Consider the following 25,279-nt stretch of genomic DNA (forward strand, 5'->3'; position numbering starts at 1 on the left):
ATGGCCCCCACAGTTCCGGAGCCAGGGCTGAGAACCCATCTTTCACATGCTGCCCCCAAACAACCCCTACACTCTTTCTCTGGTGACTGGAGGTGTCAGATGCAGGGTGGGGGCTGTAGATCATACCTGGAGGCTTCCCTGAGTGGCACATTTGGGCACCACGCAGCCAGGGAGAGGCTTACTCTGGCAGGACTGTATGTTTGGGGAACATGGAATCTGCTTTCAGTCCTTGGGGGGTAGTGCAGGGGGCCAGCAGGCAGAGAAACGGAACCAGAGGATCCTGGGTCTCTTGTGAGGCCTGGGTATGAGTGTGTTAAGTGGCCGAGGTGGCAATGGACGGCAGAGAAACGATGGGGTACAATTCGTGCACACTTGGCTGCTGTGGCACCTGCAGACTGGAGCTTCTGTAGGCCTTGAGCACAGCGTTTCCCAGGCTCCTCCCCAACATTCTTCCCCTTTCCCAGGTAAGTCCCACCACAGGAAGGCACACATTGCTTCCTTTTGCTTTTTTTTTTTTTTTTTTTTTTCTTCCTCCCCACTTTTTCCTCCTAGCCCCAAGCCCTGAGTGGGCAACTGTCCAACCACCCATCTTTTGGTCCATCTGTCCATCTGCCCATGTATCTGCAGGTCCAACCCCCAAGCCCTGTGTCACATGACTGTCTCCCATTCTTCCTGCAACAGGGCAGGGGGTCGCTCAGGTCCGGAGGCCTCCTCATCCAGTCCTGAGCAGGAGCCGTTGAGGAACCCATTGTCCTTGGGAGCAGCCATGGCAGGTGATGTGGTCTCCAAGGCCGGGGCCCCAGGCTTAGTATGGCTGGGCAGCTGGGGGTGGCCATTGGTGGTGGCAGCAGGTAGAAGGCGGGGGCTGAGGGGCAGGCCGAGTCCCGTGCGGGGTCCTACATTGGTCACACTTGTGTGTGACACCATTGGGCCATAGCTGTAGCTGCTGCTCCCACTGCGTGCCTTGCGCTTGAAGTCCAGTGCCAGTGTCCATCGGCTCCAAGACTTCTTGATCTCAGCCTGTACCTAGGACAGTAACAGGAGGGTGGACGATTAGGGTGTGTTCCAACTCCTGTGTACATGTCCTCCCAGGCAGTGCCCCCATCCCTGCTCCTCATACCCATCAGTGAGTGGGGACAGAGGAAAGAGGAGCTACTGGAAAATTCCATGACCAAGCAAACTCCCATCCTCAGAACAGAACAGAATGGCCTGGCTGCAAGCAACTGACAACACCCAGAATCAATGGCCCCAAAGGTGGCTGAGCCCTTCAATCTGGTTTTAGATAATTTAACCATGGGCATGGAAAGACACTTAGCTAATGTCAGAGATCGAAGAGCCCACAAATTCTAGCACATCCTGAGCATGAATCATCCGGCAAGACTTCTCTTTGCCTTCAGAATGTCCTTGGGGACGTTCTTAGAAAAGCAGAAGAACAGAGCAGGAGAAGGGAGGGACAGGACTTGGGGAACCCCTGGCACACCCATCCCCTCTCTGCCCTGCCCCAATACTGCCCACTACTTACCTCACCATTGCAGAAACAGTATATGATGGCAACAAAAAATCCCTGTGGAAAGAGGCAGGTGAGTGGGTCAGGGCCAGGAGCCCACATCTAGAGGGGGTGGGAGCAGTATCATTTCACCCTGCCCGCCCTTGGCCAGGACTGCACACCTGGAAGGAGTTGAAGAGCATCTCGTAGTGCATCTGGATTTGCCAGAGTGTCCCTGAGACCTCAGTGTATGGCGTGGCCATGAAGACAATGTAGTGGACACCAAAGAGCGGCATAAGCACCAGCGTGGATTTGAGCAGCTTCCTGGGTGAGGGTGGGGTGAGGGAGCAGGAGGGTCTGGATTGAGCAACTTTCCCTCAATGAGCACTGAGCCATCTCCCACCTTGCCACCCCTAGGTTCCAAAAACTACAAAGGAGCCCAAGGCTGTGACCATGGGAAGATGACCACTTGATCTGTCCACCAAGGACAGCCTGTCCTCCAGCAAAGTCTTCATAGCCTTCCTGAGTTCTCAAGGAGTCTCAGAGTGAATTACACTACACCCTGTCCCAGAGGATCTATCCATCTGTTCAAGAATGCCCTGCCCTCCCTCACCCATGGCTTACTCCTCAGGTTTCAGCCGAGCTGTTGTCTCCTCGGGGGCCACCCAATGCCCACTTGTCATATGCCCATGACTAGCTCTTTGAGGTGAAGCATGGATTTGTTCTACTTTCACAGATCCAGGTGGCACCAAGTGGGCCAGGCTAGCTTTGTGGGCTCAGTCAGGGTGAGATCCCATCACTACTGGGTAGGTCAGGGCCCCAGGCTGGTGTGCTGGGTGGGGACAGCCAGAGTGTTAAGAGCTGGATCCCTCCCCAGGACCTCTGTCTCTCCTTTTGCACATGTGGCAGGGATTGGACGGCAGGGATGGGACGGCAGGGATGGGACAGCAGGGATTGGACGTGGCTCACCGGTACTGCTGCCGCGTGTCACACCGGCCTGCATTGGTCTCCCGAAGCTTGGTGGCGAGCACCCGGACGATGTTGATGAAGAGGATAAAGTTGAGCTGTGAAGGGTAAGGTTACATCAAGGCTGCAGGGTGAACCCTGGGACCCCCAGCCCTGCCACAAGCTCTGCTCTGCCTCCACATCTCTTCGAGGCTTCTTGGACCCTCAGTTTCCCCTTGTGGCTCTACTCCTGGGGTTCAGAAGCATCTGTGGGTCCCTACCCCAACCCACCCTACTCCGTGGTCAGCACTCCAACCCTGCTCACCACTATGGAGGCCAGGATGGGCACCTGGATGATCCATTTCTTGTTCCCGGAGCTCAAGTCCCAGCACCTGGGGAAAGCTGAGAGATCAACCTTACCCCCATGCTGTCCCCACCCTGAGACTACTCACAGAGAAGTCCCAGAACTTGTCTGTTCTGACATCAGCTTTTGGGGACACAGGGCAGGGGTACTGGGTGTGACCACCTTCACAGGATTCTTCAGAAGAAGTGGCCTCCTGTGACCCTGAGGTGGTGTCCAGCTACAGGCTAGACTGAGAATTCCTAAAGCTAGGACCACTCAGGGCTGGGGGACAGGTGAACCCCTCATATGTATCACTGAGGAGGGCCCCTGGCTTTTTCTGGCCTATGACAGAGTCCCTCATCCCCACCTGGACCTACCCGGTATTGGCCAGGGTGGCTCTCACACCGACCCACACAGCCACGAAGATGGCGGGCAGACCTGTGGCAAAGAGGAGGTGTGTGAGGGGCTGCTGGGTGACATTCTTGACTGTCTCCCTCCCCTCAGCATCCTTGCCAAACCTTGATAACGCCCAGTCTATACCATCACTGCCTCTGTCCCCACCCACTCTGGGATGCTCAGCAACATCCTGTGCTGCCTAACAGACCCCCCCCCCCCCAGGGGCCCCAATGCAGCCCTCTGTCCCCATCTTAGTCATCCTGCACTGCATACGTCTGAGTCCATGGTATAGTGAGGCCTCACTAATTTAGTGAGGCCCAGTCCCTGTCTCCCCTGAAGGGTGGCTACCCATGAGGAGGGAGGCTAGTACCATCATTTTCTGTACCAGTTCCCCTGGCCTTTGTTTGAGAAGTCCTGGCACCATGGACGAGGCTAGAAGGGGCCACACACAGGAGAGCTTCCATGAGGCTCAGTCTGAGCTGGATCTGAAGGTGGAGACCACCAGCAAGCAGCATGGTAGCCCTGAGTGTGCTTTGCCTCTGGACAAAGAGCTTCATTCCCGGCCTAGATGTACCCTTGGGAGGCTCAGGGCATGCCCGAGTTATGCTGAGAAAAAGAGTTGGCATTCTGTGCCATGGGTTCTGTGCAAGGATCGACGTGTTTCCTGGCCACTCTGACCCTCCACCCATGGAGACCGTTTTAGTTCCCTGGGCCCACACACAGGCCTCTCCCAACTTGAAGACTTGCCAAGGGTGAAGTGAGGGACAGAGTGTGTGCCAAGGGGCAGGGAGGTGGTGGCCGATGACCTGAGGGTCTCTGGGTACAGAGGAGGGGTGGTTGGGGCTACTAGGCTGAAGCAGGGGTGCTGACGAAGGCTCAAGGGCTCCAGTCAGCCGACCCACCCCTCTACAGTCTGGGCAGATGCCCCAGAGCCTAGCCAAGGTCTGGAACTGCCAACAATAACGGACAATTATCGGTAACTTGATCCTGGAGCCCGTGGGGGCTTAGGAGAGATGGAGAGTGCTAACAACCCATTCTGCAGAGGTACTGTCAAAGCCAGAGCAGTCCTGTGACGCTGGGTCTGTGACTGCAGGCCACAAACCCCACGGCCCGCTTCAGGTCGGCACTTCCGCTCAGGCACAGGGACTATGTCAGCCCCAAATTCCAACTCTAGGCTGACTTCTGACTTAAGATCCCATTCTGATTCCAAGCTGAAGTCGTAATCCCACAGACCCTGGCCCTCGCACACTTGAATGGAACCACAACCCCAGGTCAGTCTGAGTTCAAGGCCAATCCTAGGCAAATGCCAGGCAAATCCTGACCCTGGCCAAGCCCTGGTTCCTGAGCCTGGAAGGGGTCAGAGGTAGTTGCTGCCCCACATGCAGGGCATGATATGCTGTGTGGGCACCCCTGACATTGTGCCTATGGGTCTATCCTTGCCTGCAGCTCATAGCCCCACCACACATGCCTGCATACCCCAGCCGAAGACTGTGAAGCCCCATAGGTACTTCTTCTCTGAGAAGAAGGCCATGAAGATGAGACTGTGCAGGTACAGCCCTTCCACCAGAATCCAGTAGTAGTTGGTGGCCAGGAAGTAAAGGAAGAAGGTCACGGCCACCCGGCAGCCCACCTAGGAGATCAGCTTGCATTAGCAGGAGGGCAGGCCTGCGTTTAGGGACCAAGGCTGCGGGGTCGGGGGTGGGAGTAGAGAAGGCAGTAAGTAAGGGTGGAGCTGGTGGGACAAGACAAAAATTGATGCTGGCAGAATGGGCAGGGAAAGGGCACAATCGAGTTAGGACCCTCAACCAAGGGCAGGGACTGAGGAGTGTGTGGGATAGCACCAGGGTTAGGAGGTGGGGGAATTGGGGTTCTAGGTTGAGACAGGGTGTTGGCAACAGAGTGACTCATGAAGTCCTTAGCAATGGAGCTGGAAGAAGGGTGGAGGGCTGTGAAACAGGGGGCAGGGGTGAGGGCTAGTCCTGTGGTGGCAGGACGCAACAGGGTAGGGGCTCAGAGCCTGTGGTGTCAGGAAGCCACGGACGTAGGCGGGGTACTCACAGAGCCGGCAGCAGTGGCAGGGGGTGCTGGGGCCTGGGCGATGGCACGCAGCTCTTCTGCCGTGAGGCGCTCTGCCTCATCGAGCATGGTGCCAGAGTAGAGCACCGCATCCTTGACGAAGATGCTCACTGCGCGCAGCATGAAGGACAGGAACAGGTGCATGTGGATGTAGTTACGTGTGCAGTGTAGCCTCCTGCAGGGCGCGCGACAGCACTGTGGGTGGGGGCACCGGGACACCCGGTGGGTGGGCAGGCAGCAGGGCGTGTGCTGGGCAGTGACACCAGGCAGGGGAAGGGGTGCGCTGAAGGGTAAGGAGGGGACACCATGCCTCGGCTCCACCCCAGCCCCACCCTTGACTTGAACATGCCCCTTGCTTCTGGCTTGGCCCCACCCACCTAAAGTAGGCCAGGATGAGCACCGCCACAGTGAGGGAGGCCAGCGACACGGAGTAGCCCACAGTGTAGATCATGCCCAAGCGGTCAAACACCTCCTGTGGGGGTGACGAGGCACGGTCAGAGTCCTGGGACTCGAGGGAACATCAGGGTCAGGGGCCAGGTCAAGATCTAGAGCCAGGACTAGGTCATGGGTCACTGATGGGGTTGGAGAGTCTTTATCAGGGACAGGTAAGGGAGGGGGGGTGGTGCGCACCCGCTCACGAGTCTCATTGGTCAGGAACTTGACACATTCGCTGTAGTTAGCCCATGTTCTGTTGTGCCCAGGTACCAGCTCCCAGCTGCCATTTTGGTCACAGCGACGGTAGGCATGACCTACAGGTCAGTGGAGAAAGTCAAGGCAGGCATAGAGCAGTCTGGGGCCAGCACACCCTGAGCTCTAAGCCCTGTCATTCCTGTGGTCCCACTCTTACCCTTATACCAGCCTTACCTTTGTGATTGAAGTCATAAATGTAGTCAGGACAGGGCATGGCCACCACCTCACCTGGTGCCCCCAGAGGCCAGCAGAGGATGTGGTCCCACTCAGGCAGGCAGGGGTGACCTGTATGCAGAAAAGACAGACAGTGTAAGGGACACCAATGGAACAGAGAGTCAAGTTCATGGTTAGTGTCCCTGAGGGATGGATACACTTGTGGTTGTTGATTCTTACAGGGTCAAGTGTGCCCCAGGAACAAGTGTGGGGAATTTACACTTGGAACATTCTGGAGAGGCCTAAGACCCTGATGTGGCAGCCTAAGTATTGAGATCTCATACTATGCCATACATCCACTTGGCTTTACACAATTTCCAAGACCCCATGCACCAGGTACTAGCACTGGCCCTGCTCTTCAGATGAGCTGCTGGAGGCTTGCTGAGGTCATGTAGTCCAGGGCCTGTTCTCAAGGGCTTAACTTCAGGCCAGACCTCTCTTTCTTCTCTTTGCCCTTGGTCCCACCTTCCAAGTGTCCTGGAGAATGGCTTCCCCAGGGGTTGTGGTCCACAGGCTGGAGGATTGGTTTCCAGTGACAGCTAAACCCCCAAAGAGCTGCTGACCCCTTGCAGGTTTCCACACCTCAATTTTATCACTGAGAATTATGAATCTGCACTTCTACCACCTGCCTTGAGCACCTGCTATGAGACTCTCCCGCCCAATCAATCCCTCACATCTAAGAGCTAACAGTGGGATTCACGGCAGGGTGACATACTTTGAGGTGCCAGTCTCACTATAGAGATTCTGAGTCCCCAGTGAGGGTCACCAACCACTCTGGGGCTTCTGTGTTCTATCCCCCAGCCTCCTTACTTCTTATTATGCCCCTGCAGGGTTCCAGCCACCCTGGAAGGCGGCCTTGGTGACTGGCCCCACCCCAGCTTGGTGAAAGGCTCTCTGTACTGGGCACCATATTCCCAGCCCCACCCAGACAGGCCCACAATTCCCTCTGGTCCCCAGGGAGCTACAGGGTGACCACAGCCTCCCAGATGTGGTCCATCTGGAATCCACTGCCCACCAGGCCAGTTCAAGCCGGCCCTGTGGTTGTAGCCTTGGCTCTGCATTTGTCTCTCCTCACCTCCCTGAGGGACGATGCGGCCCAGCATTTCTCTCCCTCTCTCTCTTCTCTTATCCTTTCCTTTTCTCTGATTCCGGCCCCTCTCCCACTCTGCCTCTATGACCCACCCACTTTGTATCTTGATGCGCTGGGTTTGTGCCCCTCCGCTTGTGCTTCTTGGTCCCTTCTCTGTCTCCTCTTTGTTTTTCTCACTTCCTGCTTCATGTCTCTCCCTGCCTTGCTCTCTGCCTCTTTGTCTCTCCCTGTCTCCCTGGTTCTCTATCACCCCTCTTTCTTTCTGTAGGTAGAGCTGTAGCCCAGGGTCCACTTCTGGGATGTTGTTGTTAAGTGCCGTTGAGTCGGTTCTGACTCATAGTGACCCTGTATAGGGTTTCCGAGGAGTGACTGATGAGCTTGAACAGCTGACCTTGTGATTGAAAACGACTTTACACTCTAGTGCATTCACCTACAGCACCACACCAGGACTCCACTGCTGAGGCAGGGCTGGATAAGTTTTCTGTTCCTATCTCGGCCACCTTGTTCACCTGCCCCTGCACACATTGAGTCTAAACTCTAGCTCCTCCTGGTGTCTGTCCTATTGTCCTGGGCAGGGGCCACACCTCTTTTGCACCAGAAGCTGGAGGATAAGCATGAGCTCATGGTGAAGGCAGAGTAGTATGGGGAGGGTGGCTCTAAGCCCATGTCAGACAGACATGAAAGCACAGGCGTACCTTGGTGTCTACTGTCAGTGGGTGCCTCCTTGTCCTCCTCCGACTCTGGGTAGAGCTTCCCCTTGTCTTTCCTGGGCTTCCCTGAGGTGGATGCAGATGTCCATTCTTTGTCTGACTCCATTATGTTGGCTGGAGAAGTCAGGGCAGTTACGACTGTCAGTGTCACCAAGGCCAGAGATCTGGGACACCCTCCTTCCGAGGGTCCAAACTCTCCTTTGTACATAGAGGTTGTTCCCCAACCTGCTGACACCCACGGTTATTGGGGGATTGGGATGATGAGTGGAGATAATGACTGTAAAGTATTTGCCAGATGGTGAAACAAGGGGTTCAAATGGGGGAGACCTTCACACACTAGGGTGGGATCAACTAGGGGACTGAGCAGTAAATCTGGGCAAGACACAGGCAGCAGCAGTATCCCTCACTGGAGGCGTCAGAGCCTGAGCCTGCAGCATGTGAAGGCCCCACCAGGGGGCGCATGGTAAAAGCAGACAAGGGTGGTGATGCTGATGGAGAGATTAGACAGTGAGAATGGAGCCAGTCTTGGACACCCTGCAGGTAAAGAAACTGGTGGTATGGAAGGCAAGAGGAGGGCTGCAGTTTGTCTGTTAAGTGTGGAGCGAGTTTGTCGTATCCACCTGTGCCCCAGGATACTAGAATAAGGGGTTCACAGGTTCCACTAGTGAACTGTAGACTCCTATTCTGAGATGGAACCTGGCCTTTCCCTGCAGCCCCTCCCGGGTCCTCACTGTCTGATTTGCATCCTTGCAGCTAGGACTCAGGTCTCAGGCAAGAACAGACTCTGCAGCAGCAATGAGACGCGAGACCAGACAACCTGGCCTGGAATGAGAATGAGAATGGCTGTACCTATTTTCTGCCCTCTACTTTTAGGTATCATCAGTAGGATGGGGGTGGCAAGATAGGATGGAGCAGTAATAGAGGATTTTACCATGGATGGGGAAGAGGCAGAAAAAGGTACCTCCCGGCTTCCACAACCAACAAGAGAGCTGGGATCAGGACACAAAGTGAGGAAGAAGACCCATGTGACTGGGACCAGGAGCCCAAGGTCCAATGTGGTGGGACTATGTCAGCAAAGACCATGTGAGTCCCTGTGAGTGTGAGCAAATCTTTGTGCTACCGGGTATAGTGCCACCTGTGAGTGAACATCCTGTCCCCAACAACCTAAGGGCCACTCAGGAGAGGAAACTGCACTTGTAAATCAGTCAATCCAGACCTGGGCCTCTTCCAACTTGATGAAATTAACCAGATAGCGACTAGAGAGGCCTGCATGGGTACTAATGAGGCCTCATTTCCGCTCCCCCAAAATGGACTCAAGGAAGAAGCTTGAGGGAGGCTGCAGGAGCTGTGGAATAGTCCCGAGGGCTCCCCTCCACCTCCTAGTGCCTGGGGCCCCATGGGCATGCTGCGCCAAGGGGGAGGTAGCTGTCTCAACCCAAGGTCAAGTTCTCTCTTCCACTGTGGCCACAGTCTGATGGAATCACAGGTAATCATGTTTACCACCCCACCTCCATCCAACCCCATAGACCCTCAGTTTTCCTCACTCTGGAGGTCTCTGCTCACCCATGCTGCCTCCTCCTAAATCCTCCCCCTCCAGGAAGTCTTCCTTGCGCTGGAGTGTGACACACTAGTGAGTGTTGGGTCTGATACCCTAGTGAGTGTTTTGGCTCTGGAACTTTAGCTGTTTCCTCGCGTCCTACTCCCATTTCTGGGCTCTACTCTGTCAAAGGCTCTTTCCATCTCTTTTCATAACCAAGTATGTAGTGTGGGGGGGGGAGGGGGGGGGAGAAATGTGTGCCAGTGGACAGGTTGTCCAAGAGCTGGTGTGGCAGCACCTAAACCTAAGTTTAGGATTAAGACGCGTTAGCAACCACCTCAACCTGTGGACTCTGCCCTCACCTGATTCGACCCTCTTTTGGTCTTCACTTTAGCACCCCCTTACCCGAACCCACCCTTGCCCTTGCCTGGCGCCTACATCTAGTCTCCCTTCACCCGGCTCCGCCTTTCACAGCTCTCCCACCTTCGTCTGGCACCTCCCTCTATTGACTCCGCCCCGTTCTTTCTGGTCCCGCCCCCACCTGGCCTCCGCTGGATTTCCTTGAGCCGCTTCTCGCACTGGGCCTGGGCTCGGTGCAGCAGGAAGATCTGCTCCTCTTTGGTCATGACGTCATCCGCATCCACCTGCGGAACCTCAGGTCAGACCGCCGGCAGGACTTCCCAGCCCAGCGGACCAGTCTCAGAACCATCCCATCCTCCCTGTGGGATTCCCCCTTTACCAAAGACCCTGACTCTAGAAGATAGAAAACCTGCCTTCCGTAGCTTACATGTTATTGATGGGAAACAGCGGCTAAGAAGGATATGGTCTACTCAACCCGAGTGGAAAAGGGGGGAGGGGGCTGTCCCCTGCCTGCCCGCCAGTGACCCCGCAGGCCACTGAACTTCTCTGTTCAGTCCATTCCCCAGGGGCACATGGGAACGGGATGGAATGTCCCAGATCAATCTTCACAGGATCCAAGAGGCTGGTTAGAGACCTAGGGGTGGGGTTGGGAGGACGGGTGGAGGAGGATGAGATTCGTAAACTCTGGGGAGACAAATGCAGACCTGGATTCCTTCAAGTCTTGGCGCCTTGGGAAGCTTTGAGAGTCACCGATTTCCAGCCCCGCCCCTGCTCCCTAGCCTCAGTGCTTTCTCCAATGAAAGGTGAGAGCCTCAGACCCCACCCACTTCCATCCCCAGCTCTCCGGCTTTGCGGTTCCTAAAGGCAGAGGACTGAGGTACTGAAGGCAAAGGGCCTGGGAGGGGCACAATGGTGTAAGACTGTCGGTAGGAGTCCTCTTCCGTATGCTACTTATCTGGAAGCTACCTCCATCCACGCAGACCCTGTGTTCTGATGCCTGCGTCAGGTCTTTGCTCCCGCTGCTCCCTTTCCTTCTAACCTACAGACCCTGGGCAGTGGCCACTACCCACTGGGATTCACTGGCGTCATTTTATGGAAAGAAAAGGGAACATCTTGCTGGGAGGTGGGCTCATCTGTAGTGGGCTGCTGGAGAGGGTCGTTCAGACACTCCACAGCAAGGCCGGGCCCCTCCGTCTCAGCCGAGCCGTACAGGGCGGGAGGACCCGGAGGCCGCAGGGAAAGAAGGGGGCGGGTCGGGGAAGGGGCGGACCCCAGGCAGGCGGTCCCCGCCGGCTGGGTCGGGGAGCTTGACTGCAAGGAGATGTTAATTGACCGCGACTCTTGGCAGCAGCGGCGAGGGCTTCCAGGGCCAAGGAATCTCCAATTGGCTCAGCCGGACATGGGTTCTACCCGTTTCACTTAGCGGAGGCGCGTGCGCGACTCTGCGCGTGCGCGTGGCAGCGCTTCCCCGAACGTCCACGCACACCCTGTCTGGCAGCTGTGTGCACTTGTGTGTGCGCCAGTCTCTGTTCGTCCTTGTGTGAGCACTGTCCAGAATGTAAATTTGGACATGCGGACCTGAGGAGTTTGCGAACATGCATGGGTACGTGCGTTTCTGGACAAAGACACTCGTGTGATGCGATTGCTCTTTAGCGTGCATGTCTGTGGGGTCTAGAGTTGTTGTTTGGTGCCATACCGGTTCCGACTCATAGCGACCTTATGCACAGCAGAACAAAACACTGCCCGATCCTGGCCCAACCTCACTAATGTTGCCACGTTTTGAGTCCATCGATGCGGCCACCTGGCCAATCCATCTCGTTGGGTGTCTTCCTCTTTTTCTCTGATCCCCCCACCCTAGTAGAGCCGGGGATCTTGGCTAGACCTCAAGAAGCTGCAGGAAGGAGCACATGTGCTGGCTGCATAACGCAGCGGTTCCTCTGCCCTCAGGCACAGCTACTGCAGAGCTGAAGCAGCGGTAGGGCTGGCTCAGGTTTATGGGAGGACTGAGCGCCTGCCCCATCCAGAGGCCCTCATTGTATCTCTGTCATGGGGAATCCAGGCTGATGAAGGGGTCTGAGCCCTGTACCGCTGCCCTGCCCACCCAATACCCTCCCATCACCACTTCACTACTATCCAACATGATCACATCTAGTAACCTTCACCAATATCCACTGCCACCATCACCATCATTCTACCACCACTATCACCACAATAATCACCATGTCTACCACTACCATTACCAACATCAACATCATCACAACTGGTACATCATTATCGTCACCACCAGCATTAATACCACTACCACTGTTGTCACCACTAACTGCATCACTACCACCAAAGGAAATATCAGCATTGTCACTATCGTTAACAATACTGCCACCAGTCCTGTAACAGCCAACAACACTGCATTTGTCATCTTATAGTCCTCACTCCCCACCATGCCTCCTTCCCCACTCCCCACCTGCTTTTGCCCACCTCTATCTCGTGTGGAACTGGTGGGTTAATGCATCAGACTGCACAGCCATTTGAACTGCAAGGTTGGCGGTTCAAACTCACCAGCTGCTCCTTGGAAACCCTACACAGAGTCATTATGGGTCGGAATTGACTCGACGGCACTCAACAACAACCTCTCTCAAAACAAACAGATAATATGCTAAAATTTTCTAACCAACAGTGATTGAGGCTCCTGCCAGTCCGCAGTGATTGGGTGGCACATCAGTCCTTCCCAACACGCAGACCAGCTCACCAATGTGACTGAGAATCACAGCTGGTAACAGGCAGTCATGGACTGAAAAATGACCATTTGGCAGGCTGACAAGTGAGCAAGGTGCTTTGGCTGGGTGATGACTAGAAACTGACCAAGAAACTAACCAAACATACTCTCTCACAGGCCCAAGGGCTCTGCTCAACCTCTACCTTCTGCTATTGTGGTCTCCTCCATGGCCAGGAGAAGCACATCGCCTTTCCCTAGTCTTGTTTCCATGGTGGGTCTGGGAATGGCCAGGAAAGGGGAGGGTATGTGCTCCTAAACCAGAGGCAGATCTAAGGTATGGGAGGTATAACATGTGCCCTCGGTGCTACTTAAAGGGCGGGCACCACTGAACAATTTCTTTTATACCAGTACAGCCCAATGTCTTACATGAAGCAGGTTACAGCTCAGGGATAGATGGGAGGACAAAGGGGAGCACTTGTCCCTGTGCACAAGTCCAAGGGGGTGCCAATTCCAAGGTGTCTCAAGTATGAAAGGTGCCTGACTGAGGCAGCCAGACAAATTTGGGGGTAGGGGAGAGGCATTTCTGTTAATTCGTTGTCACTGCTATCAACATCTATTTATCTTGAAACTAGGAGTTGGGAGGTACATAACCTAGAGATTGCTCCTGGGTGCTGGAACTGGGAGGGAACACAATTTAGAAACTGCCTCTGTGCTCAATACCTCCACTACACTCCTGCCTAGAATCTCCTATTCCTAACTCTTCACAGATTAGGAAGGTGAACCCACCTCTAGCCTCCCTGAACTTCAGGACCCACATGTCTCTATCACTCCGGTGGTCACAGATAGAATGACCATTACAGCAAGAGGAATTCAGGGCAGTCAAGGAAGGGAAGAAAGGCGGTTCAACACCAAGTCCATTCCCACTTCCCAGCTGACTGGACCACCCTGTTCACCCCTCCCTCCAGCTGCATTTTGCCCGCATCCAAGGAGACTCTGCCACCTACACTGGAGTTTGAATGCCACCTCCACTATTGACTGGCTTAGTGACTTTGAGCAAGATGCTTAACTTGTGCCTCAGCTTCCCATCTGCAAAATTAGGATGATAAGGGGTTGTTGTTAAATGCCATCTAGTCAGTTCTGACTCATAGTGACCCTGTACAGAGTTTCCACGACTTTAAATCTTTGTGGGAACAGAAAGCCTCATATTTCTGCCACCGAGTGGTTGGTAGGTGTGACCCATGGACCTTGTGGTTCACAGTCTAGTGCTTGTCTTATGAAGCCACCATGGTCCCCAATATGGGGTTGTTGTTGTTGTTCCTAAGCGCCACCGAGTTGGTTCCGACCCATATCTACCTTGTATAGGCTTTCCGAGGAGCAACTGGTAAGCTTGAACCACTGACCTTGCGGTTCAAACTGACTTTGCAGTCCAGGGCATTAACCCACAGCGCCACACCAAGAGTCCCTGATGAGGTTGTAGTGAGAATTAAATGAGATATTGCATGAAGAGCCTAAACATCAGCATGAAGTCATGATTTCCTCCCATGATGGGTCCCTTTGCTGCTTGGTAATGTTGGTACCCGCAGGTCAGGAACTCAGTGCAGCAGGGACAGATTGTCTGGGTGGGTCAGGGTGTGTGCGAGGCAGAGCGGGTGGGCAGCAGAGAGGGAGAGGAAACCTCAGGAGGGATTGGAGCAAGGGATACAGAAGGGTCTTCTGGGTGCGATGTGTCTGTTGAGAGGACCCAAAGGGAGCTTTTGGGGTGGAAGGGGACCCCAGTGATCCCTTACATTTCTAGATCTAATCTAGATTCAACTCAGAGTTCAAGGTCATTGCCAGCCGCCCTGAGCTCAGGCTTGGGGTGCTGGGGTCCCCTCCTCCAGCCCTGCCCTGACTGAGGGGACCTTATTTTTTGGAGGTGAAGAAAGCATGCTGACAGCTCTAACTGCTTCCTGGCTTACATGCCCTATTCGTCTGCTGTGCTTCCCTCTTCCCCCACTCCAGCCCATCTCCCCGACAGAGGTCCCCTCTTCTTGGTCCAGCTCCAAGACCTGGAAAACTCATACTTGCATCTTCTGAGATCCAGAGAGTCTGCAGATCTTAGGTCTCAGGGGCAGGATAAAGGGACCAGGGCTAGGTCATGGTCAGGGGTCACTTCGTCTCCACCAACTGCTGATTGGGCCACCCAGCCTGAAACCAGTTGCCCCTCACTCTGACCTGCATCCCTTATATGGTCTTGAATTAGGTCTGATGTGATTCCTTGACCCACTTCTGTAGGTCCCAGCCTCAATGCCCCCCACTGCAACACATTCCCTCCAGTCCCTACGCTCAACCCCCTAAAGCAGAGAGGTCCTATGTACACACATGTGCATGATGTGCAGTTTGTGAACATGCCGGGGATGGAGTGCCCTGAGCTGGAGAAACAGGGGTGGAAGATTGTCTGGAGACTAGAGCTGGTGTTGGTGACATTCCTGGCCGCCTGAAGTGGTTATGTTATTTACAAACATATAGGAGCTGATGTTTAAGAGCGAGCAATGTGTGGTCAAGAGGCCCTCGACATGTTTGTCACTTCCTGAGTACAGAATCCCAGGGGAGAAAAACCATCTGCTCACTACTCCCGCATCCTGCAAGCTGCTCCTTCTAACCCAGCTCCCACATTGTGGGGGCTACTTTCACTGAGGGTCCTGCTGGGGTGGGGATGGTTTGATGGTGGCTGTGGGGGTGGCAGTGAGGTTGGTCAGTTGGAGATGTGATAGTTGGGGGCGGTGTCAAGGCTGGTGAGGATGATGCAGATGAGAGTCACCCCACACTCAATTTCTCTCCTAATTGCCACATTCCACACGTTGGCTGTCTGTGATCCCAGACATGCCTCATTCTCCCCCTCCAAAAGGACCTTTCTTCAACTGGTGCTACCAGCTGGGAAAGGAACTTCTATTCATGGTGCTAGCCCATGGATGCCCTCTAAGGTCATCTAACCCTGCCTGAGGTCAACCTAATCTCCTGTGGGGGATGGGGCGAGCCTGTTGGCTCTCCTTGATCATCTTTGGAGAGAGTAAATCTGCTGGGTATCCCCTAACTGCCTTGTAGCCTGGACTTCATCTCTAGCACATTCTGCTCCTTGCTGGCTCCTGGTGCTCTCTGCACCCTCACTCAATGCCTCCTCAGCCCCTTGGCACACATAGGACAGCCCCTGCCTGCTACCCTAAGTTGTAACCTCATCTCCTTCCTCCTCCACCACAACCCTGCATAGTATATAGAAAAACAAAAACAAAACCCACTGCTGTCCCATCGGGTTTTCTTTGCTAGAATCGATATGAGGGCAGATTGCCAGACCTTCTTCCATGGTTCCACCAACCTTTGCGTAGTGGTTACGAATCAGTCTGCTAACCTCAAGGTCGGCAGTTCGAACCTACCAGTGGTTTCGTGGGAGAAAGATGAAGCTTTCTGCTCCTGTAAAGATTTACAGCCTTGGAAGCCCTGTACAGGGTCACTATAGCTCAGAACAGACTCCACGGTACTTAACAACAACAACCAACCTTTAGGCTAGTAACCCACTGCAAACCATTTGTGTCACCAAGGGACCTGTAAGAAGAGTATGGTTATCTCCATTTTACAAACGGGCACTGAGGTTGAGTCGCAGCTGAAAAAGAATCCGAGTGAAAGTCTCGCCTGACACCGATGCAGCAGCCCTGAAAGAAGGAAAGGGGGCCGTGCTTAGCCACATGGCTCCTATAGCACTAACCACCAAGTCCTTCTGTAGTGCATCCTTCGCTGCATCAAGCAAGACCACCTACAGCAGTCCCCCCTTGCCCAGGTCATTCAGGAGTGGAGGTGGGGTGGAGGGTGAGATGGTGGTGATGGTTAGTGATGGTTAGTTGGTGCTGGTAGCTCATCTCCAGTTCTAACTAGGCAGAGCAGAGTTGGGACTTGGTGTTGGAAGCATGAAGATGTTATGCCTCCAGAAAACCAGGAGAAACCTTGCCCACGAGAGACCCACTTGTAACCTCCTGGCCTCTCTATACCCCCTATCCAGATCCCACTGCTGGGACCCTTGCTGGCACTCCTTGACGTCTCCCATGCCAACTGGCTGAGACTGCTCTTCTGCCCTCCCTCCGTCTGTCCCGCTGGCCCAAGCCGACTGGGATGGGCTCTCTGCCGGGGACGCTCCTGCCCTGCCACCGCTGACAAGTGGTGCTGACTTTTCCTCCCCCTCACCAGGCCTTCCTGAACAGGAGGCCTGTGTTCCGGGTGGGAGGGGCGGGGGTGGGGGGAGGCATGATGACGCCTCTCATCCTGGCCAGCGTGGACGCCTTTGGGGCAGGCTGTGGGATGGGGCCTGGGATGGTCGAGTTGGCTGCTAGGTCTGGTGGCTCTTCAAGAGTAAGCAGCCTCTACCTGAGCTGGAGAAGTCAGGCCTGAAGGGAGGGAGCATCCCACCTTATTTGCCTAACTGCAGCCAGGTCAGCAAGGGATCCCACCAGGCCTCACCTCAGACACAAGGTTGGCCCCAGAATGGGCTGGTGGAGATGGTGTGGTGGTTTAGGGTTTGAGGTCTCTAATGTCTTTACCCATTTGAGCAAAATGTTGCAATTTCTCCCAGTTGCAATATATTTTGCAGGCAATTTCAAAGGTGTGGTAAGACTCCCACCTCATTCATTACTTTCTTTTACCTGCAGCTCCCAGAGCTGCCTTCCTGATGTAGTGACTGGGCCTGGGAGTGTCCCCAGAAGGCCCACAACAGGAATCTGGGGGAGGTCTCTTGACGTCTCATTAAAACATTCCGAAGAAAACCCAAGTTCCCGGGAGGGCTCGGCCCCCCTCTCTCTGCTCTGTCCACAAGCAGTTCTCAGCTTGGTGGGGGAGGGAGCGTGGGTGTTTAAGGGCAGGTGGTATAAAAAGCTTCAGCAAATCAATACGAGAAAGATAAATAACTCATAGTAAGATGGGTAATGACTCTGAGCAAGCTCTTAGATGATGGACCATAAACCAATGAAAAGGCCAAAAGCTCACTGATAATTGGCAAATTAAAATGACAAGAGACACTACTTTAACCTATCAGAATAACAACAATATAGAAAGTAATCCTCATACTAACCTATGAGATCAAGGGCATGGGAACAAAGGCCCCCCCTGGTCACTCTGGTGCTAGTGCAAATCGGTAGATTTTTTTTTTAAGATAGCAATTTGGCCACGTCTATAACCCGACTCGATGGCACTTAACAACAACAATTAAAATGGAAAATGTGCTTGTTCTCAGACAATGACAGAATCTAGAAATATTCTACAGGGAAATGGTCATGCAAAGACCAAAGAGGGCATTTCAAGAAACTTCCCTACAAACTGTCTGGAAACATACACACAATTTATGCATTAACAATCTAAATACACATTCCTAAAGGAGCTCTGGTAGCGTAGTGCTTACGAATCGGGCTGTGAATCGCAAGGTGAGCAGTTCGAAACTACCAGCTGTTCCGCGGGAGAAAGATGAGGCTTTCTGCTCCTGTAAAGATTTACAGCCTCAGAAACCCTGTACAGGGTCACTATGGGTCGGAACCGACTCGAAGGCACTTAACAACAACAACAGGGACTGTTTGAAGTCCTGGTGTGGTGCTGTCGGATAAGCACTGGACCACAAGGTTGGTTTGAACCAGCTGCTCCTTGTAAACCCTATACAAGGTCGCTATGAGTCTGAACCACTAGCTAGCACTAACAACCATAACAAGGGTGTATCGAATCTCAGATTACTTGCAGAATGCTAACATAGATCTATATTTATTGATATGAAGACCTCCAAGACACACCTTTGGAGTTCTGGTGTGGTTTTGTAGGCTAAGCATTCAACTACCAGGTAGGTTTGGATAGCATGGTTGGTGGTTCAAATTCACCAGTCACTCCTTGGAAACCCTATATGGGGTAACTGTGAGTCGGAACTGACTTAACAGCACTTAGTAACAACAACAACAACAAGACACACCTTTAAGTGGTGGTAGTGCTAATTGTATGTCACCAAGTCAGTTCCGACTCATAGTGAGCCTGTATAGGGTTTCCGAGGCTGTAAATCTTTATGGGAGCAAACAGCCTCATCTTTCTCCTGCAGAGAGACTGGTAGATTTGAACTGCTGACCTTGTGGCTAACAGTCCAGCTCATAATCCACTTCACTTTAAGTAGAAGAACGCATATGATGAAGCCCTGCCTATAAACTGATACCATTTTTTAAAAACCAACCAGAAAGAAAATAACAGCATAAAACTATTCACTTGATATGCATATAAAGAGTTACCATTTGGCAATACAAAGAAAACTGTCTGGGAGGACATCTTCTACTCCAGTCCGTTACAAATGGTTTTCTTTAGAAGGGGAAATGGGGCTTGGGAGTAGTCAAGGAGGATTTTTGCTTAATCTATATTATTTAGCCCTTTTATAAGAAAGAACATAATCATGTATTAGTTGTGAAATTAAAAATGGGAAAATAAAATTAAAAGCAGAAGGACTTCATGAAAAAAAGAGAAGAGAGCGAAAGAAAAACCCAGGCTAGGCCAGCCCTAGCCCCACCCTGCTTTGGAGGAAGGCGCTTAGTGCAGGAGTCTGAAGACCTGAGTTTAGAACCTGACTCTGCCACAGATTCACTGTGTGGACCTCAGACCCTTGCCTATAGAATAGGTGAGTGAATGAAAGGATGCAAGGAGAAACTTCGTGACAGTTTCTAACTCAGAATCTGGGAGGCATCCATTGTTTAATACGCTGAAGCATATTAAAAGAGTGTGTTGAGTTTGAACTGCCCCTGGAGCAGGCTGGGAGGAACACACATTCCCACACTTGACCCAGAGAGTCACATCTCTGTACGTATGTCGTGCCCCTGGTCTGTGCTTCAGTTTCTCTCACTGCACTTTGCATTCGGCATATGTGCGTGGTGAGGGGGTCCTTTGGAAAAGATCATGCCCAGGATCCCCAACTCATAATCTTTAGGTCCATCTCTTCCTCTGAGTTTCACTCTTCACCCTCCCTTCATACACTCAAGCCTCCCAGCTATTCGCTTGAAGGCACAAGATGAACCAGTCTGGCCACACTCAGTGTCATTCCAGAGATGTCCTTTGCTTTCCCTCCTTGCAACCGTAAGGTCCCTGCAGATGCAAACCTGGTCCTGAGTATGCTAGGCAGGCAGCATACAGGTTTGGTGATAGAGGCTAACAATTGAGGTTGGTGTCTTTGGTGGGGAACAGTGCAGTCCCTGGGCTCAGGAAAGGAAGCTGGCAGGCTGCCAGCCCCTCACTGACTCTAGCTGAACCCAATGGGACCACAGGGCATTGAATGCATACGCAGGCTGCTTCCATACTTGAACGCTATCCTCTAGCCCTGAAGTCAGGAAGGGTCCAGTCTACTTACAGCCTGAGAGTTCAACCACAGATTCCCAAACCAGATGCCTGGACAGTCCCAGCCTCCTTGGCTACCCCTCCTCCTTCCCTAGCCATCAGGGTTAGGCCAGGCACATCCTCTGCATGCACCTTTGCTTCCCCAGAGAGCACTGTGGGGCCCTGGGGACCGCTAGTCCCCACACACAGAGGCACAGAGCTTGACCTCTGAAATAAATAAGTCATATTGGTGTGTGATTTGGCTCAATTGAAAAATGAGGGCAATAACTGGACTTTTCTCTGAGGGCTATTGGGAAGATTAAACTAATTATTATATGTAAAATGCTTCAAACAGCGACTGGTATGTAGAAAGTACTAGTCCACATCTTTCCCCCACGTAGCAGCTGGTAGGTTTGAACCGCTGACCTTCTAGTTAGCAGCCAAGTGCTTTAACTGTATCATCAGGGCTCCTCATAGAAAATATTACAGAAGCATTTATTAAATAAAAGTAAGAAAACAACACTGGGTGCACACGCACTCACAAAAACACACATATGCATATACAACAATGCCGGGATACTTCACGAGCACATGGTGAGCTCACACAATCATACTGTCTCAGATGCATACCCATTGCCTAGAGTTTCTCAGACCCCAGCTATCCAAATCCCTGTCTCCCTGACAGTGACATGTGTGCACATGTATGCACATATGGACCCTGCTAGCTGCTTCTACATGATGGGGGCCACTGGGCTGGCCTGAAGAAAACCAACCCCACTCCTGTCATCCAGTTGATTGGGACTTATTGCAAGCCTACAAAATAAGAGTAGAACTGCTTCACTCCATAGGGTTTCTGAGACTGTGAATCTTTACAGGACCAGACTGCCTCATCTTTCTTCCATGGAGCACTGATGTATTTGCACCCCCAACCTTGTGGCTAGAGTCTCACGCTGGACCTACTGCATCACCAGAGTTCCTGAGAATAGGGTGCAGGAGGTGCTCAGCAAAGCATAGAGCCCTTCTGGGCTGGGTGCTGAGTCTTTCTGAATCTTGGTTTCCTGATCTAGAGGTCCTTGCTTATATGGGAGATGTCTCTGGCTCTGGGAAAACTTTGCTGGGGCCAGCCAGAGTTGTGAGGTCTGGGTACTGATGAGGAGTGGGTATGGAGGAAGGGAACGCCTCTTCTCAGGGACTTTTTTCATACTTTTCTTTTTACAGACGGGAAACTGAAGTGTGAAGCTCAAGGTTACATAGACATCAGCAGACCTAGAGGCATCCCAGAACTCCTGCTTCCCAGGCTGGGACTCTGCCCAGGGCAGGAAGCTGCTGCAGAAGGAGGAGGTTGTCTGTCTGTCTCTCCGGAATAGGCAGATGCCACACCTGGGGCATGTCAGGGGCCTTGAAGTCAGATGCAGACAGCCTTCTCAGGAATGAGCTGGTCCCCCTGAAAACACCCCACCACCACCGCAGATATGGTCTCCAGACCTTGCTACCGGATGAGGAATATTCTAGCCCTCTGCGCTAAGCTTCTGCCTGTCTCTCCAGGAATCTTTACTGTTCTCTGTCCACTCCTCCTGCTCTGAGCTCTCATCTCCACCCCCTTTTGTCTCTGTCACTCTCCTTTTTCTTGTTCTTCGGGCTTCTCTCCATTCTGTCTCTTCATCTCCCTCAGGGTTTCTCTTGTTCTCTACTCTAAGAAGACAGCATTCTCAGGGGGATCTTTCCGCGGGGCTCTTTCTCAGCAAGTTTTTCTGGGAGGGGTGTTTTTGTGAGGTCAGTCTCCTTCAGGAGACCTTCATCCCATCCCTCCTCCAGGCCACACCACACCCACCTCCCGGGGCCAACAGCTTTCACTCCGGGTAAAGCTGTGCATGTGTGCATGTGTGAGAGACAAGAGGCTTCCTTAGTCTGTCTGGATGACTCTTACTTTGGATCCACAGCCCCATGTCCTGGATTGCAAACAAAACTTACAGAAAACAGGCTCCCCCATAGCAAACCTCCATCAAAGCCTAGCCTTCCACTAGATCACACTGTCATCTTCAGAGGACACACAGCCATAGCCACGGTGGTCAGAGACGCAGAGGAGAAAGGAACCCTAACCACAGAGCTCCAGACTTGGGGCCCCATATCCAGGCTTGCCAGAAGGGGAGACCTCAGGAGTGTGGAACCTAACTGTGTAGATACTCCAGGGACAGCAAGTACAGAGGACCCGGGTTCAGAGGGGCCCACCCCCCTCAAAGTTCAGACTACTTTGGGAACCCTAGACTCCATGCTTTGGACCCGCCCCAGGGACCCCAAAGCAATCCCCGCAGCGTCTTCCAGGGCCCGACTCGGCGGGTGTTTGTGTTGGAGTGACGGCGGGGACTTACCAGCGCGTACGCGGAGCTGAGCACCGGGCAGCATAGCAGGAGCGCCAGGCCGGGCGCGATCCGAGCGGCCCCCATCGCCACCGCCTAGGGCCGCGTCCCTCGGGGCAGCCGCCGCCACCGGCCCTGGTGATAGTGGTGGGAGGTGGGGAAGGGGGTGCAGAGCTGCGTCAGGTCGGGTTGCCCCGCCTACGCCCCGGCCTAGGGGACCCCGGCGTCCGGGCGACCCGAGGCCCCGGGGCCCGACGCGGGGTCCATGCGCCAAGGGCGAGCGAACGAGCTAGAGCGAAGGAGGGAAAGAGGGAGGGAGAGGAAGAAGGCAGCCGGAGGCCGGGCGGGCGGCGGGCGGCGGGCGGGCGCCGAGCGCTGCGGAGCGGCCCGTCTGCCTCGGAGCGGAGAAATCACATCCATATGGCCGGGCCCCCCGCCCCCGGCCCGCCCCCCGATCCCCCCGCGCCGCCTTTTCTTTCTTTTTTTTTTTTTTTCTTTTGGGGAACTGGGAGCTGTAGCTTCGCCCCACGCCCAGTGGGGGAGGGGTCGGGGGAGGGGTCGGGGTCGCGGTCTGCGGGGGGCGCATAGGGCTGTTATTTTTAGCTCGGCGGCAGGCCACAGTGAGGGGGGGTCGGGGCGGGGCGGGGCGGGGCGGGGGGCGCGTTTTGAGTCGCGCTGGGTCTTGCAGCTTGAGGATGGGATCCTAAGTTTGCAAAGACGCTGAACCCTCCGGTGTTTGGCCAGTCAGCTCCCGGCTCCTTGGCCGTCCAGACTCCCATTCCCACAGCGGCCGCCTCCCGCACCCTCTCCGCATCTTTGGGCGCCGGAGCCCCGCATGCGCCCGCGCGGCTCGAGCGCGCTTGCAGCCGACCGCTCAGTCTGTCAGTCCATCTCTAGCTTCCCCGGCCTTGGCCTCCTTTCTTCAAGCGGCCCCGAGCTCAGTTTTGGTCACTCCCTCGCTCTCTCCCTCCCCTCCCCCTTCTCTCTCTACGAAAACATTTGCAAGTTTCCAAAAAAGCCACGGATGCGAGAGACTCGGGACTGGCGACTCCACTAGGTTCCGTGGAGGCGCCACCGACTGATACAGAGACAGACCAGCCCGGCAGCCCCGGCCAAGTCTGGAATCATCAAGACCCAACTGCGACCGTTCTCTCCGGCGCCGGCCCCCAGCCCCGACTTACTCTGAGCGCGCCGCCGCGGTCCCCGCCTTGCCATGGATGTCGGGCTCCCCCCGACAGCCTCCCCAGGACAACGCCCAGTCCGCGGCCCCGGGGAGACTTCATGGAGTTCTCGGGAAGCCCCCTCGCGGGCCTGGAACTCCCGTGCCCCACGCCGGCTGCCGCTCCGAGCCGCCCGCTTCGCGCGTCCCTAGCCTCGGCGTCTGCCGTTCCCCCTCCCCCAGCGGCCGGGCGCCGTGATCCTCCCCCGCGCTCTCCCTGGGCCTCTCCCGCTTCCCCCACCTCTCGGCGCCTCTAACAGCGGTTGTGTGCAGGGGCAGAGCGGAGCCCGCGGCCCCCAGCCCCGGGGCAGAGGCCGTGGCCCAGGGTCGAAAAACCGCGGGTGTGATGGGAGTGTTGAGGGAACCGACCAGGGAAGCTCTGACAACCGGGCCCAGGAACGTGGCCGGGGGCGCTGCCCCTAACGCTTCATTCTCTTCTCAGAAGGCAAGACTTTTTTTTTTTTTTTCCTGATTGTTCGGCCCGGGCCGTTGAATAGGAGTCCGTAGCCGCCCAGTAACCCGCACTCCTCCGCCGCATCGCTGTCTGACTGCCCGCTGGGCTCCCGCACAGTCTGGGCAGGGGTCCCTGGGGAGACTGCTCAGCAGCCAGCCTTGAGCCTGTCTGCGCCTCCGCCCTTCTGCCCCGCCCCACCCCTAGTCTATTCTGGAGTCTGTGGGTCCGCAGAGCTCTAGACCAGCTCCCCCCTCTGTCCCTCGTCTCTGGCCTCAAGTCCCTCACCCTTTCCTGTCAGTCCCAGGGTCCCTGTCTCTTCGAGGCTTGACCCCATCCACCCACCCATCCGTGCCCTCTCTCCAGTCTCGCCTCTGGTCCCATCCTGGGCGCCAAGAGACCGCAGACTGTGGGATTCAGTCCGGACCCCGGACTGAATTGGCTCCCGGCCAATTCTACTGTGGACCCTCGGCCAGGAGAGTGGAGGGAGGAGTCTACCCGGCCCGGGCCGACGGGGGCTGGGTTTGCAAGCATTGCCTGGGTATGGGATACTGGAACTCTGAAAGAAGGGGGCCTCGGATCCCAAATCACCATCTCCTGTATCAGATGGTGAACCTGAGGTGTCAGGTGAGGCCGGGGACGCTGAAGGGGAGGTTTTATGGATGGTATGTTGTTAAGTGCCCGTGGTGTCCGTTCCAGCTCATAGCGACCCTGCATAGGGGTTCGAGGAGTTGCTGATGAATTTGAACCGCCGACCTTGTTAGCAGTCCAGTGCTTATCCTACAGCGCCACAGAGGAAGCACATGCGAGTGAGTGGTTGGTCCTAGAAAAGATGGTTTGGGCTGGATGGCAGCTCCTGCTGTCCCTACTTTTACCAGTTGTATGTCCTGGACTCCACTACACTCCCGATGTCTGGGCCTCAGAATCCTCATCGGTTAAATGGAGTTCTAATTAGTTGATTGAAAGGTCCATTTGAACTTTACTATTTAGTGCTCCTTTGGTGGATGTGCAGGCTTGTGGATTCTCAGCCTGTAGAAAGCAAGCTCAGCCTGTAGAAAGCTGTATAAAGCCTTCAAGTATGGTGTCTTCGCTCAATGAATGGGCCTCCAAGATCAAACCCAAAGGCTGCTGAAATCCAGCTGCAGTCCACTTCCTACAGATTCAAGCACACTCATCTTTCACTCACAGCCAGTTGCCAACCACTTTTCAGGTCACACCCCTATTCCATGGCCCACTTACCTCAAATTTCTTGTCCTGGCATTCAAGGACTGTGTATAAAGATGACTGCCCCAGTAGGTAATGTCCAACAGTCTCCAGGCCTCCCCTCTTGATAATTCCCTGCGTCT

The 25,279-nt window shown here is 54.4% G+C and overlaps 1 protein-coding gene across 1 annotated transcript; it reads right to left on the minus strand.

Moving 5' to 3' along the window:
- Positions 1-495: 495 nt before the first annotated feature.
- PTH1R (parathyroid hormone 1 receptor) lies at positions 496-23,654 on the minus strand. The gene is made up of 15 exons (XM_006868806.1): positions 23,637-23,654; positions 22,276-22,398; positions 10,028-10,130; positions 7,935-8,063; positions 6,111-6,221; positions 5,877-5,995; positions 5,624-5,718; positions 5,229-5,421; positions 4,647-4,800; positions 3,152-3,212; positions 2,757-2,823; positions 2,456-2,550; positions 1,669-1,810; positions 1,523-1,564; positions 496-1,026 (listed from the first exon to the last, which is right to left on the minus strand). The coding sequence occupies exons 2-15, from the start codon at positions 22,348-22,350 to the stop codon at positions 649-651; spliced, it is 1,764 nt and encodes a 587-aa protein (XP_006868868.1). The 5' UTR covers positions 22,351-22,398; positions 23,637-23,654; the 3' UTR covers positions 496-648.
- Between the last annotated feature and the right edge of the window lie 1,625 nt (positions 23,655-25,279).

The sequence above is a fragment of the Chrysochloris asiatica genome, unplaced genomic scaffold, assembly GCF_000296735.1.
Source record: "Chrysochloris asiatica unplaced genomic scaffold, ChrAsi1.0 scaffold00124, whole genome shotgun sequence".
NCBI classification, from domain to species: domain Eukaryota; kingdom Metazoa; phylum Chordata; class Mammalia; order Afrosoricida; family Chrysochloridae; genus Chrysochloris; species Chrysochloris asiatica.

Coding starts and splice junctions, on each gene's coding strand:
- PTH1R (XM_006868806.1), bottom strand. CDS start 22,350: ATGGGGGCCGCTCGGATCGCGCCCGGCCTGGCGCTCCTGCTATGCTGC. Junction 5,996..6,110: donor TTATGACTTCAATCACAAAG/GTAAGGCTGGTA, acceptor ACTGACCTGTAG/GTCATGCCTACCGTCGCTGT. Junction 1,027..1,522: donor ACTGTTTCTGCAATGGTGAG/GTAAGTAGTGGG, acceptor TTACTGTCCTAG/GTACAGGCTGAGATCAAGAA.